At 41.4% G+C, this 16,667-nt stretch overlaps 1 protein-coding gene across 1 annotated transcript in view; it reads left to right on the top strand.

The window, feature by feature from the left end:
- UNC13C (unc-13 homolog C) overlaps window positions 1-16,667 on the top strand; it is a 536,500-nt gene that overhangs the window by 289,732 nt on the left and 230,101 nt on the right. The window contains exon 19 of the mRNA XM_083183881.1: window positions 9,403-9,536. Coding sequence (XP_083040007.1) covers window positions 9,403-9,536 — 134 coding nt within the window. The remainder of the gene's footprint in view (window positions 1-9,402; window positions 9,537-16,667) is intronic.

Below are 16,667 nucleotides of genomic sequence, written 5' to 3'. Positions count from 1 at the left end.
CACTGAGGCCATGGCTTGTGATTCTTTTCTTTTAATAGCACACCAGACACATTACAACAACCCCGCCGTGGGTATGTGAGCTGGACTCTTTGCTATATATGTACCCCGCCGTGGGCTTAGAAGCTGGACATTGCCTCTACACTACCCTGTGTGGGTTAACGCTGTGATATACCACTTGCGCTAATTATTATATATTTACTGTATGTCATGTTATAACTGGTCGACATAACCTAGTGCTGACACCGCCGTGTGTCAGGGTACTTAGTAAGCGTATGATTCCTATATCTCCACAGCCACCATGGTGTTGTTGAGCAATGACACTGCTACATGCCAATTGGACTGATGTAACTATTATATCCACCGCATGCTATAAACGGTCGACATGAACATATGATGACACCGCTGTGTGTCAGGATGTTTATTAACTTGCTTTGCCAAACCACCCCTAGGATTTTGTTGCCTACTGTCGACATGCCGAAAAGTTGACACCTTAGTGTGTCCAGGTGTTTCTCCATAAAATGCACTGATTGTGCATCTATGCATGCAGCACATAGGATATAGCTCTATTACATGTAGCAACTACTTGGCTAGCACGTCTAACCAGTACTCCCTCATAGACTCCACAGTGCCAGCCCTTAAAACACACGCTGACAGCGCTAAACGTTAAGCGTAATGTAACGGCGCCTTCCTCCTGCAGCCCTGTTTCAAGTACCATCGTGGATATGTTCCCCCACCCCCGTGCTTTCAATCTACATGGTCATCTCCCCTTCACCCCCCTTCTATAGAGGTACGACAGTGGCGCTAGCGCTATCACCTGCCGTTGTTAATGCATCTAGCCGCGCTGACAGATTGATACAGCCGTAACAGGGATTCCCCTGTGACGCGCTGAGCAGCAGAACGCCCCTCACTGGTCTCCTAGCAATGGGACGCTTCAACTCACCCCGTGGTGCTGAGTGACAGCACCAATTACAAGTTTGTGGGCGTACTTGGCGCCTTTATCTGTACTATAAATATAGCTGCCTTCCTATCTGTCAGAACCCCTGATGAGAACTGGACGTGTGTTCCAGTTTGAAACAGCTGTCGGGTCAGCTGTGATGTTGTAATAACCTACTATGCTGTAATACTTCAATACACGTATTTTTTTCACCTAATTACTGAGTGCTGGTCTGTCTCCTACCCTGCTGCAAGGTTGGGTAAGTGCGTTCTTTATCTACTACATTGGACCCTGCACCAAAAAACGTCTTTTACTAGCTACAGAGTGCCGTTTTGAGAACCCCTTACTATATATATATATATATATATATATATATATATATATATATATATATATATATATATATATATATATATATATATATATATATCTTATAAAGTGGTCTGGCACTGATCAATATATAGCTGGGGCGCCTTCCACGAATAGGCAGGCGTCTCCACAGTAGCCAAAGCATTTGTTTTACAGAAAGGCTTCATAAAGCTGGCCCAATAAGTGCAAAACACAAAAGAACTCAATTGTAAGTGCACATTGTAAAATACTATCTAACAATTAAAAAGTGGACAGACTAGACTTATAATACTATAGTGTATGATACTATACTCCAAAAATTCTATATTAGCCTAAAAGCTCATGCACTTTAACCATTTCATCAATACACACCACAACTATGTACAAAAAAATATCTGGTTAGAACTAATTATATATACTAGCCGATGTACGTATATTCACACATCAGGAACATGTTAGTCAGAATGATATTTGCCATGGCGATATATCCTCACATCAAACCCATATAAGAAATTATTATATATTATTCTAAAGATATTCCAATAGTATGTCCTAAACATGAAAATTTAAAAAGAATCTCAAAATTGTATTATTATTTTGTAAATTTATTCCTCTTAGTTCAAGAGCAGTCACATGACTACTATTGGAAGATCTTTAGAATAATATTCAAGTTCTCTTATATGGGTTTGATGTGAGTATATATCGATATGGTAATTATCATTCTGACTAATACAGTATGTTCCTGATGTGTGAATATACGTACATCGGCTATTATATATATAATTAGTTCTAAACAGATATTTTTTTTGTTTAATCATCCAATGAAACAAGTTGTTAGCACGCAGTGATCCTCTGGTGTGGACTGTTATGCATTTACTTTCAGATCATAAACTGATTAGACAGAGACACAAGTTCAAAAAATGTTCTTGCCTTTGGTAATACACAGCTAAATTAGCGGCGGTACCACTGCAAGATTTCACGGATTAATAGTTTGCAATGATTACTGTGGTGTGTCTGTACAAAGCTTTACTAATTATGTCATTGAATCATGTTATTGATTTTAATATGTAGCATTAAGCGAAATTAACAAGAAAATGCAGCTGGCTGCTCATTTGTCAATATTTGGGGTGGTATGAATTGATCCTAGTGGACCCTTGAAATTTTGATAGTCATGTCCTTCTCAATAAAATGTTATTATTGTGATGACTAAATGGCATAGCAAGTGTAATGACTAGCAATTACTAATTTTGACAAGGGAGAAGTGTAACTTGTTCTGCGTTGTCTGCTCAGTTATACTATATCAGTACTGTAGTCACCAAGAATGTAATTAGCTTATAACAGATTATGTACCTGTAAATTAGGGCCAGTTATATGTTACCCAGGGTTACCATGGTCATATAAGGTGAATGTTTTTCTTCAATGCAGAGAAACCTTAGGACACCTCTCATTTGTACTTTGCTGTTTTAAGTGTGTTATTCTTTCCAATACTGGCAAGGCTGCTGAGACTTTGGTTCCTGTACATTACTATGGTGCATGCCACCGCAAAGGGGTAGTGTTGGACTAGGGCACTAACACTAGATGTAATGGTAGTGGCATATGCTTAGGGGGTGGGCCAGTCACCACAGAGGCTTGGCTGATCATTAGAGCAGGCCTGGCCAACCTATGGCTTTCCAGCATGCTCTGCCACAGTACTAGCATTTCATCAGCTGTGGCTCTTACCTGTCAGTAGGAGCGGGCTGCCGCTGGCATCCCATCTAATCAGTGGCAGCTTCAGATGTGGGGCTTGCAGCACAGTCCAAAGTTCAACTGCATTTAGACGGAGAAGACACACATTTTGTGATTTACACAATACCCTTCTGCTGTCGATTCATGGTGTGTGGACACCACCCTATTGTTCCTCATTTGCTGATATAAGCGCACAGAATATTGTGTCCAGTGGCGAAACTACAAAATTGGCTCCCCCCTGCCAAAATGTTTGTGGCACCCCCGGCTTTGGTTAGACAACAAAGGGGAAAGATGTGCCCGTGCACCTCTCCCTCCCTCCTTCCCACTGCACCTCTCATACTGTACCTTGGGTCCCACTCCCAACTGCAGACAATGAAGGTGCGGGATGCAGCTGCTGCCCGGGCTCCTGGCTGCTGGTAGACATTGTTTCTGGGGTTTCAGCAGCTGGCAGTGCAGGATGCGGCTGCTGCTTGGGGTCCCGGCTGCCAGCATCTTCACTGCCGGCAGCTGGGACCCGGGCAGCAGCAGCCTCCAGCACCACCGCACTGCACCTTCACTGCTTGCAGCTGGGACCGTGTGCAGCAGCAGCCTCCTGCACCCTCACTGTCTACTGTACTTCTATTGCATAATTCCACCCATTGTGAGCCACACCTAAGGCATAGATGATCATTAATCAAAAACATCAAATAGTGATGATGTGGCGACAAGTATGTCCTATGTAAAATATTTCAAGCAGGAACTAATTTAATGGAAGTTAAGGATTAAGTAAAGATTTTCATTGTGCCATCCCCGTTAAGGTTATCATGGTGAATGAGTAATGGATATAAATTGCTTTAAAGGGAGCATTTTTCCATCGCAGTAGAGTGCCTAATGGGTTATCATAGTCAGTCGGGGAGAGCACTCTGGAGAGACCAGCCACATAATGTTGAGCTTGTAAACATGCTTGTTCATTCTAGCACCCACTATCTTTGAAAACCCATGCAGTTCGTCTTCCCTGCCTGGGGTGTCACTGTCTGCTGTAGTGCTTCTAGCACAGTGTTGTCTGTATATCAGCACTGATATGCAAACCAGACCTGTGCTACAAACACCACAGCAGACAGTGACACCCCATGCAGGGAAGGCTAACTGCATGGGTTTTCAAAGATAGCGGGTGCTAGAATCAACACTACATGCTAGAGCGAGGGGTTGTAAAATTGGGAACTTTTCAAATACTTGTGCAAACGTAAGTGGTATTTTAGTCTCACCATGAACAAAGTGTCCTAAGCTAGTTATTCCATGCCGTTTCCACAGCGTGAATGGATGATGTGCATTGCCATCCTGAAACTTTGGGTTTGAAACAAAGGGAAGATGGAGAGATACAAATGGGTTAAGCTTCTGATGATGGCGTAATATGTGCCATACTTTACGTGTAGTAATGAGTAATGTGTTATCCAGAAGGGGGGCAAGTATTTTCTCATTATGTAAGTGAAGAAATGCAATTAAGTTAACACCATTCAAGAAAGTACATTCTATAATTGTATTAGTATACATATCATTGCCATGTATCCAGGGCCTGATTCTGGTTCACTCGCAAAAGCAAATTCTCTTTCTAATGGACAAAACCATTTGTACTGCAGGTGGGGCAGATGTGCACAGAGAGAATTAGATTTGGTGAGTTATTTTGTTTCTGTGCAGGGTAAATACTGGCTGCTTTATTTTTACACTGCAATATAGATATCAGTTTGAAGTACACACCCCACCCAAATCTAACTCTCTCTGCACATGTTACATCTGCACCCCCTGCAGTGCAAAAGTTTTTATCCATTAAAGAGAGAACTTGCTTTTGCGGGTGAACCAGAATCAGATAACAAATATGGCGGTATTCTGTAACATTGGGCAAATTAATCCCCCAATTTGTTGTAATTTTATCAGATCAAACGTGCCTTTTATCATTCCAAACAAATGTGCGTATTATCCTATTCATTTCCATGGTGTCCCGTTATATCCAGAAGATCGGGAGAGACTGTAATGGGTACAGAATTCTGGGGAAGAGCATCATCTCGACTAAGCTTGCTCGACACAGATACGTTGCTTTAAAATGTTGCCACCTACAGTATCTGTGTTGACTAGCATGCCCTGAATATTATTTTTCAAGTTGAGGTCATATAAAGTATTAAGGTTTTTTGGTAGCTGTATGCCAATATATGGATTTTGTGGTCCAATCGATAGGGATTTCACTGTGCCATGCTGGATGAGCACATCCCGGTTTTAGGTATAATGTCATAGATCTTTCAAAGTTCACTTCAGAACCAGACATGGAACCAAATTCTTTGATACAGTCCATCAGCGGTCCGAGTGATTGTCTGGGCGATGATATGAATAACAAAACCTCATCTGCGAGGGCAGAAATCCTTATTTTCTCTCCACCAAGTCTAATGCCCTGGAATTGTGACCAGCTGTGTCACACTTGAAGCATGGGGACAAGCACGAAATTAAAGAGCAAGGGCTAAAGTGGGCAACCCTGTCGTCCTGGTGCTTTTTTTGCTTTAATGCCTGGGAAAATGCAGATAGCCTAACTAATATGTGATCTGAGGCAATGTCAGGGACAGACTACACTAACTATGTGCTGTCATTTCTACTCTCTAGGCTCTGTGAGCAGATCTCATTGGGCAGTATTCAATGAGAAAAATTTGCCGTGTTTTATGGCAAGTTTGTGCTATTTTCGCGTTGGAAGGAGCATTTTGCTCTCCAAAAGTGAACCACCCTATTCAATGTGATATTATCGCCGTCTTTCTAAGTGATTTTCGCCGTGTCTCTCCATGTAGCAATTCTCCATCTTTTCATGGAGAAGTGGAATGTGAACTTTTAAAATAAAAAGTTTTTTTGTTTTAATTTTGGTGTAAAAAAATCAGGAATTTTATTCTGTGAAAGGGCATGCTATTTTTATTCATGTGCTTATAGCACATGAATATATATTTAATTAAAAAAAAATATATATAAATATATATATTTGTTACACAGAGCAGCCAGCAGGGGGCCGGGAGCCGAGCCGCTCATTAGATATTCATATATTCACTGCACCTAATCATTACATATGCATGATCGGGAGCAGTGAATATACCCGGTCCCCTGCTGGGGGGGGGGCAGCTTGTGCTGCCTGGGTCCCGGGGAGCCCACCTCCCCCCCACAGACGTTCTGGGGCAGGCAGGGAGACTTCAATCTCCCTGCCTGCCACCGTCCCACGGCTCCCTGCCGCGGACGCTCGTCCGCTGCAGGGGTTAAGATTCGCCGCGAGGGGCTACTCGCTCCTCCGACATTGAATACGGAGAGAGCGAGTGGCAGCCAGCCCTCCGGAACACAGCGAGTGTGCAGCGAAACCTAAACAGGATTTGCTGCACACGGCGAAGTTTCTCATTGAATACTGCCCATTATCTCATTATTCCTTCTCCTTTGCTACTGAAGTTTGTTTATTAATTTCATATAATACATTATATAGTACTTTGTTCCCTCCTTCACAGTTAAGCATCCAAAGCCATGGATTCCTAGAATTATGACTGATGCAAAAGGCATATCTATTCAGAACGTTATTGCTTATAGTAGAGGATGCTACTATAACCAGCTCGTTTTTAATTGCTCAGGAACCCTATTGGGTAGGTTTATGAAGCAGTGGAAAGCGATGAGAAGTCAGCCAGTGAGGAAGTGGCTCATGGCAACCAATCAGCTAATTTGTATAATTTTATATTCTGCAAATTATAGAAGTTACTTTAGTGCTGATTGGTTGCCTTGGGCAACTTCTCCACTAGCTCACTTCTCCTTCCTTATTACTGCTTCGTTTATCATGTTCTGCCCTATATGTGTTTCAAGTGTGAGCAGTAAACCGTAATACATACTACCCTGATCAGGCCTTACCCTAAGGATCTGCTAGAACGGCACAATTTTGACCATCCAGGGAAAATGGGGGCTGCATACCTCCCAACTTTGCGTGTTCAGCAGTCGGGACGCTGCTGCGCGCCGAAATTTTTGGGGGCGTGGCCTAATTCGGGGGCATGGCCTATACTCGCGGCTCCCCCGCGAGGCGACGCCTCCATTTTGCCGCTATGGGGGCATGACCCAGAGGCTCTGTGAGCCTCTAGCCATGCCCCCAGCCCCCTGGCTGCGGTAGTAGACGCTGTGCGCATGCGCACAGCGTTTATTCCCCGCTGCTTAGCAGCTGACAGGGGGGGACTCCCAACAGCCTCCCCACACCGCGGGACACTGCCGCCCGCGGGTGGGACAGCGGGACAGGCCCTGATAATCGGGACTGTCCCGCTAAAATCAGGACTGTTGGGAGGTATGGGGCTGATATTCTAAGAAAAGGAATGTGACCCTGGAATCTGCCTTGTCAGTGTTGTATTGAGAAATAAGCATATTAGTTACCATATATGCCAAGCATCCGTTTGTCTTATGTTGTTTGTCCTGTCTATCTGATCTACGTTTGAAGTGCACTTCTAATGAATTTTTATTCTATGTATAAATTGTTATATATTGTTTTTTAATAAATAATTCCATTGAGGAAAATTATTATTGTTATTTTTTTCTGAGTACAACTGCGCTCCTTGGGTATGCATGCAGCCTAGGCAGCGTGCAATTTCCTTGATATTCTAAGGCACAAATACTGGGCAACTTTCACAATGGAATTTAGATAAATATGTATCTACATACAGTATCAGTCATATATCAATCTCTAACTGGTTCAGCTAGTTAGGAGAGAGAGCAGGGGGAATTGGCATTGCAATGGCCTGGAAATGCCAGCAACAGCACCTTGGCTCTATCACATCTTGCCCCAGACTCACAGATATTAGTGTGCAGCCCTGTGTGTATAAAAACAGAAATCTGAGGTTCCAGATCTACAGCAAGTGTGGTATATGGATGCACTTTCCTGCCATGTGAGTTGGCTTGCAGCTAATTAATTTGTCCTCTGCTTACTTATTATAAATGTAACCTCCCCACAGTACAGCATAGTTTTGCTGAGGTTCAAAGTTACCAATCTCCTTGTCCAACTCTGTATAAGGCTCTAAACGCATAGTATGTGTTGACATGATTGCTAACATCGCATCCCCTTAACGCTAGTATTGGATTTGGTTATTAAGAATGAACAAAATAAGTTTGCTTTTTCTTTGTCCTGTCCTGTCTTGTCTGTGGGGAAAATAATATTGCCTTTATGGAAACAAACCTGTCCTGACCCCATTCCTATGCACCTGAGTACTGCAGGCTACTCTACTGACATTGTGACCAGAGCTGAAATACCTATTAGGTAGTCTGTGTCGGCACCTAGGGCTCAGCTACCTCTTGCTGACCATTTTTAATAAAACTTTTCATATGGTTAGACAGAATCAAAACACTGGGTGTTCAAGGGGCTACAATTTCTGGTGAGGCCCTGACACAGCATCTGAAGGGTTAAAGGCAGTGTGAAGAAGCTGTCCCATAAGCTGCAATGAGTCCACAGCAGATCTATTCCTGCTGCAATGTCTCTATTGGCTCAACCTCAATCCCAGGCTAGGTACCAGAGAAGTGTGTTCTGAGCTCTGATTGGAGGGGAGTATTGCCTCTCTATCACCTCTGTAAGCAATATCTTCTTAGAACTGAACAAATGTTGGATTTACACTTGCATGATTATTTTTAGAACTGCTCTTGATAATTATCCTCTGGCCGTTATGCTCCATGTATCTGTGATTATATGTTATAACAGTTCAGTTGGTTAAAATAAATTGACCAGAATGGGCTTTGACACTGCTGCTAGCGCTGCAAGACTCGCATACCTCTTCTGCATTATATCTGTCATCTAGCAGATTTTAGCCTAACGCTGGATACTCTCTGGCTTGGTGGGGCAGGGCAGAGGACAAATGTTCTTTTATAAACCCTGATTTTACTAAAAATGTATTTCTTTATTACAATCTGTAATTTATCATCTAAAACATTTTCCAGATATGATGTAAACATATTTTGTGATGAAATCCCTTCGCAGCGCTATCCTCACAGGCGGCAGATTCTGTGCAGTAACAGGACATCAGAGGCTTCCTGTGTTCTAGTCTGCAGTTTAGGGCCGCCGACAGGGGGGTGCTGTGAGTACAGCTGTCCCGGGCCCCGACCTCTGGAAGGGCCCGTGCAGCTCATTTTGTCCACCGAAACCACCTCCACCCCCCCCCCCCCCTCGACTGCCTCCTCTGTGACGCCGGCGCTGCGCTCTGTGCACTGAGTGAAGCACAGGCTTCTTCAATACAGGATGCCAGAGGGGCAATTAAAATGCTGCACCGGCTGTTGAGCCAATCAGAGCTCGCGCACCGTTAGCTAATCGTAGCTGTATCATCTGTAAATGAATGGCTCTCATGGTTTCAGTATGCATTTCATTTACAATGGTTCCTTTGAATATCTTGCAGGGTAAGAAGCAGGACATTCCGCGTGAAGAACAAGGCCCAACAATCAAAAACTTGGATTTCTGGCCCAATCTCATTACTCTGATGGTCACTATTATTGATGAAGATAAGACATCATATACTCCCGCTTTAAACCAGTGAGTATTTCAATACTGTATTTATATTTTTCAATCATTATTCACTGCAGAGCTACAGATGCTTGGGTAGGGTCCTTTACAAAGTGTGTTTTTATAGAAAGATATTGTAGAGTAGTGTTCTTTAGGCCACTTCTCTAATTACAGAAGCGTCTTCATCCACCAACCACAGTACAATGTGGAGCGTGAGATAACTGGCGTGTGTGAACCACCAGGCCTTGTGCAGCTAATGCTCGTTGTCTTTGTTTGCGTCTTAAACACAATGCATTGTGGCTAGGACACACAAGGAGACTGTGCTGATTTCTGTGATACATGACATGTGTGTACTGTGACTGAGGGCCTGATTCAGACCTGATCACTGGGCTGCGAATCATCAGAGCCCAGAGATCAGGTAAAATCCATCTCACCAGTTTCTCCCCTGCCCCTGTGCACAGCTGCAAATATGTTCGCAGCCATGCACGTAGGGGGAAAACCATCTGCAATCACCCAGACATACCGTACAAGTGTTACTGTATATATTACATTAATCGGAAGTCTCCTTGTGCATCTTCGTTGCATTGTGATTAAGACACATCTTTGCCGATGCTAGAACATTCTCACATAACAGGGCGTGCCAAGACGTGCTGTTTGGTTTTACTGCAGAACATACTGTAGTTGTTGGTGCATACAAACCAATTGGACATATAAAATGGCATTATATGTTTTTTTGAAGCATTGAGCTTGTGTCACTAACAATGGTGAATTGTGAAGCATTTTTGTAAAATGTATTTTCTAACTAAGGGGTCTATTCATGTAAAAAGCAAAAAGTGAAGTCTTATCACTATATATGTAATGACCTGCCACTAGACAGGACTCTGACACAGTTGTGGGGAAGAGCAGCACATGAAACATGTATTTTCCACAGCAAACTTACCGGAAACTCTAACCAGGCACCGGTCCACAAACAGCATATACTGTACACAGTCTCAGGCTCCCTGTCACTAATGCTGCTTTCAGACCGCAAAACTGGCTTTGACCAGGTATTTTAAAACATTTCTAAAAACGGGTCTTCCAGCTAAAACCCCTTTCACACCGCATGTCTTTAAACGGTATTTCAGTGCAGTTTTTGTCCTTAAATGGCATTTCAATGCAGTTTTTGTTCCTTCACAACACTGAACCCGTTTAAACCCATAGAAAACAGTGGATGAAAAAAACGGGTCTGAAACGGGTAGGACCCTGCTTTATTACCGTTTAGAAATACCAGTTCAATAGAAATGGTAAATTCACTCTGCACCTTTCAGACTGCATAAATTACCGTTTTAAAACGGTAAAAAATGTCAAAATAACGGGTAAAAATTAAGGTCTGAAAGGGGCATAACCCATTGGTCCACCACCCTCTATCGCTTGGCCACTTGCTGGTATCAAGAGCACTGAGCCCTTGCACTAATGAGCTTTAAGAAAGTGTTACACATGTGTCCCTGATTACTGGATGCGCTTGCTCCAACACCTTAACAGGTCCTGCATGGATGGGATTCTCCAGTATTTCTCTTAGTTCTAAACCCAGGTAGTTTTGGCCTGGGGAAACTGAACAACTGTGTCTTGTTCTGCAAAGACCTGGGGGGGCATCCGGACTGGACTGCCACAATATATATTGGTTTGGTCCAGTTCTATGCGATATTTTGCTCTGATAAGTAGCAATTTTATTAAGCCACTATGCAGCACGTCTGAGTAATCACACTTCAACTCCAGTATCCAGCAGTTCGATTATCGCTGAGTTCCGACGTTACCTCCAGCAGTTGCTTGGTCACCTGACTGGTGCGCCTGATTCGCACAGAAGTTCTGGCTGCTGAGCATTCTTAATTTTTTTATATTTTTTTTTATAAATTTGCAAAAAAAACTTTTTCACATTTTCATTATGGGGTATTGTGTGTAGAGTTTAGAGGGAAACAAATTAATTTATTCCATTTTGGAATAAGGCTGTAAAATAAGAAAATTTGGAAAGAGTGAAGCGCTGAGAATACTTTTTCTGGATGCACTGTATGTATACAGTACTCTATATCAGATACCAAATAGCTAAAGTTCTACTGTCACCTATAAGTAGTGGAGGCAGGCCTTCTGTAAGGTTACAGGATCTCAATTAAATGCATGAGATTGTGATCTAGTGACCTTGCAAAATGCATTACTCAGGTCATTAGTTTCTAATATATTGACCCGACAAGATTCTAATTTTTATTTTTCTTTCCTTGTGCACCACCTGTGAAAGGCAGTAACCTTTTTTTAATTGTTACTCGATAAATTCTAAAGGACTTTGTACTTCACCTTGATATTAGAAACAGTAGCGTAAGTTCATCCCAGTTGCCTGGAGGCAAGATAAATATTGGTGCCCCACCCCCCTACACACACCACCTTATACAAATATATGTATACATGTGTGTGTGTGTGTGTGTGTGTATATATGTTTAGAATAAAGAGTGTGACAAGAATATGGTCCGGCTAGGAGGGGGAGTCAGCCACAGAAGCAATAGCAATGGCTTTCAATTAACTAACTCAAAGTAGCAGGGGAGTAGAGGTGCCCCCTTGGGAGCAGGAGCCCAACAGCAGATAACTCCCATAGTTATGCTGATTAGAAATGTATTTTGCTGTCGCACAGCAGCACTCATGGGTGCTTATGTTAAATGCTTTTTATTGGGTTATATTTCACATAAACAAATATAAGATCTTAACACATTTTTTTGACATTTCTGTATATCAAACAGTATCACAAATCAACATATTTATATATATAATTGCTGTTGACAATAATGCTACACATAGAACAAACATATCAACCATCAAATCAAATCTTGCTGACAGTCCCTTCCAGAGATATGTATACCAGCATAAATCTATTTTAATCAATCAAGGCATATAATGTATTAAAATCTAAATAAAGACAAATAAAAGACAGAAGACATATAACATATAACAGACAAGGGAAGATAGGAGAGGACAAAGGGAAGGAATGGGGGGGGGGGGGGGGGAGGGATCATGGAATGCTTATTTTTTTTTTTTTTTTTTTTCCTTTTGCTTTACATTCTTCCGTAGTTATTTTTAGAAGCATAATAATGTCGATTTTCTTGTCTGCTTCTGTTATGGCTATATATCTGAGTTATATAGCTAGACATGTTAAAGGGGGACATCTTTTCTTTGTGAGTAATCAGCCTATGTATCTTTCACTTTCTTTCATTTTCTAATAAAGTATAAACCATCTATATACTGTTTCCGTATGCATTATTAATTTTTAAATGAATCCAAGACATTAAACCAACAATAAAACATACAATGATTCTTGATTTAACTTCCTCCAGACCAGAGTCAATGAAATACTTCTAGTCTGAGTTCTGCCCAACTGGGGAAGTAAAGATATTAAAGCTATTTGTTGTATGAGTAATATCGGTTGAATAAGCATATGCATAAACCTAGTTCCAGGCTTCTCCTTTCGTTTCCAATATCGTATATTAAAGTAAAGACCATCTTCTATACTCCTATGTGGAAATAAACAGCGACAGGATATGAGACCTGGTAGGTGCATCCAATGTTTCAATCATAGGAGTCCATTTTTGAAGAAATTTCTGAGTCCCATTTGTGGAATCTATTTTGGCATATTTTCTGTCATAATACAGTATCTGCATGAGCTTTTGCCGTAGATCTCCGAGCTGTGGAGCAGTTTTCTGTGTCCAATGGGTTAAGATGCATTTTTTAGCGATTGCTAATATAGTGATCAGCAATGCTAGATTCGGTCCTTTGATGCTGTCCATGGGCCACAGTCGAAAAGATAGTCCCATTAATGCCATAGGCTCCATAGAGAATCTGACATGAAATATTTCAAATAAAAAATTTAAAACTTTCCACCAATATCTTCTAACCTTGGGACATAACCACATACAATGTGCATAATCTGCTGTTACATGGTTGCATTTAAGGCATTTGCCTGTTTCTTCAGGGACCATATATTTGCGTCTGTGTGGTGTAATATAAGCCCTATGGACCGTACGGAGATACACTTCTTGCAGATACACAGACTTAAGTGTTTTCAAAGAGAGCATATGTAATCCTATTATATCTTCTAGATTTGTTATCTGGGGTATATCCTGTGTCCATTTATCTAGAAGAAGTTGCCATTGCGCGTTATCTAAACATTTCTGTTTCCTAAGGAACTGGTATAGGTGTTTAATTTTATATTGCTTAATCTCTAGATAATTAAAGAGTAGATCTAGTGAAGTGACTTGGGAGATAATTGTAGGTATAGTTGAGGGTGGGTGAGGTGCTTTAATCGTTAAAAGAAAATGTCTCATTTGTAGATATAGAAAGAAGTGTGATTGTGGTAGATCATACTTTTGGGATAGAAATAAGAATGTATGTATGTTGCCGCCAGGATCAAACACTTTGCTGGATAGGTCAAGCCCCCCGTTTCTCCACGTTTTGAACATCGGATTAGAAATAGAGGGAGTAAAGGTTGGGTTTCCCCATAGGTGTATATATTGTGAGGTAAAAGGATTTCGTTTGCAGTTCTTATTTATCAGCATCCATGCAGCATGGGTGTCCCTGAACAGTATGTTATTTCTGATAGATATGGGAATTGCTGAGAGTTTAGTTTGAATCAAAGCTCCCGGGGAATATGGGTGGAATACAGCTCTTTCAAAGATGGGATCAGTATAGGAGGTTTTATTTAAAACCCAATCGGAAACATATCTGTAAAAGATAGCATGATTATATGTAGTTAAATCAGGTAACCCAAAACCTCCCTCAGAACGTGGCGTTTGTAGTTTTGACTTAGCAATTCTAGGCCTTTTGCCCTGCCATATGAATTTTAGAAACATGGATTCTAAGCGTGCTATATCAGTGCGTGAAAGTGCTATTGGAAGCATCTGCATTTTGTAGAATATTTTTGGGAATATTATTGAGTTTATTATCGCCAGTCGCCCCAATAGAGATACAGGAAGATCCTTCCATGCTGCTAATTTGGTCGCTATGGTATTTATGGTTTGAGAGAAATTTAACGAATATATCTTAGTCAGGTCAGCGGAGATTTGAATCCCTAAATATTTAAAACTGGATTGAGTAAAAGCGAATGGGACGTTAAGATTTTGTAGGGTGGAGGGGTTCGCTCCTGCTAGAAGCAGTATTTCAGATTTCGAGATATTAACTTTATATCCCGATATTTCTCCAAAAGAATGAATAAGATTTAGAAGAGCTGGTATTGATTGAGAGGGTTTCGAGAGGAATATCAGGGTATCATCAGCAAAAAGAGCTATTTTGAGTTCTTCCGTGTTCAATTTTATACCATGAATTAGTGGGGAAGATCTAATTGCTATTGCCATTGGTTCTACTACTATGGCAAAAAGCAGTGGGGATAGGGGGCATCCTTGGCGGGTTCCCCTACCAAGCTGAAAGTAGTTAGATAGAAGTCCATTGCAGGCTATTGAGGATCTAGGAGAGGAGTAAATTGTGCGAATTGTGGTTATAAATTTAGAGGGGAATCCGAATTGGTTAAGGGTGTTGATTAGATGGGGCCATAATACTAAATCAAACGCCTTCTCGGCATCAATTGTGAGTATCATGTTAGGTGTATCTGTAGTACTATGGGATGTATTGGAATGCTGTATTGCAGCTAGGACCCTTCGCACATTAGTAAGAGAATGGCGGCCTGTTATAAAGCCAGTCTGGTCCCTGTGGATTATTGTCGGTAATATCAGTCTCAATCTCTCTGCTAAAATTTTTGTGAATAATTTATAATCCGTATTTAGCAGAGAGATTGGACGATATGAACCAGCATTGCTAAGGTCTCTTCCTGCTTTAGGAATAACCCGCACTATTGCATCCGAGAAGTACTGAGGGAGCGTCTCATGATCCATAATATAATTAAAACAGGCAGTCAAAGACTGAACAATATGTGGTTCCATAAGTTTATAGAATTCATTTGAATACCCGTCAGGGCCAGGAGCCTTAACGGGTTTAAGTTTCCCAATGGCCCACGATACCTCCTCAGCACTGATCGGAGCAACCAGTGCGTTGCGTGATTTTTCTGTTATTTGTGGGAGAGGGAGTAAATCCCAAAATGAGGGAGGGTTTGTCTGAGAGGTTTGATGTGTATCAAGAGGTTGTAGTTGATTACTATTTGCGGAAGGTGTTGAGGGAGGTGTGTAAAGTTTCATATAGTATTTTCTCATTTCTTCTGCAATTTGTTCATCTGAGTCAGTTTTGGTGCCATCATCTTTGATTAATGGGTGTACTACTGTTTTCTTTCTAGATCCCTTTAAGAGATTAGTGAGCATGGATCCCACTTTGTTACCAAATTTAAAAAATTTTGAACTAACGTTAAAGAGATATTTGTCCCCTTGTATTTTGAGGTATTCCTCGAAATGCAGTTTAGCTGACTGGTATTTTGTTCTATTTTCTTGAGATGATTTAGTTTTAAAGGCCTGATATGATTCTGTTAAATTTTTTTGTAGTTCAAGATAATTATGTTTCTGTTTCTTTTTTAGTCTAGAGACATGAGCAATTATTTCTCCTCGTAAGACGGCCTTAGCCGCTTGCCAGAATGTCATTGGGTTAGAGTGTGTGTCATTGGGATTATTCTTACAGTATTCTTGCCATGTGGAGATCAGTTTGTTTCGTAATTCTTGTGTTTGCGCTAAATGTGATGGGAAAGTCCAGCCACGTGAAGGAGGTGTTGTGTTAGGTAGATCTATTACTACAGTTATAAGTCCATGATCCGATAGGATTGGGGGTTGTATGTTGATAGACTTAGTATAGGGGAAGAGCGCTTCAGCAACTAACACATAATCAATCCTTGACCACGTATTGTGGGTCAAGGAGAGGCATGTGTAGTCGGTACCAATAGGGTTTAAGGAGCGCCAGACATCAACCAGATTAAGCGTTTTAACTATATAGGGGACACCTATTTTCGGGAGTGGGGAAGGATGTTTCGAGGGGGGTGACCTATCCAGCAAATGAGATGAGATTAAATTAAAGTCTCCGCAGAGTATAAGTGAGGATGGATCCAAAGTGTGGAGCTTGGCTAACAACTCTACAAAAAAAGATTTCTTATACTGCGTTGGTGCGTATAAGTTACATAAATTATATATTCTACCATTTAGTTCAATTTCGGATATT

The sequence above is a fragment of the Crinia signifera genome, chromosome 4 (genome assembly GCF_055691185.1).
Source record: "Crinia signifera chromosome 4, ASM5569118v1, whole genome shotgun sequence".
Lineage (NCBI taxonomy): Eukaryota > Metazoa > Chordata > Amphibia > Anura > Myobatrachidae > Crinia > Crinia signifera.
The sequence above is the reverse complement of the archived record's forward strand: the minus strand, read 5'-3'. Positions and strand labels throughout refer to the sequence as shown.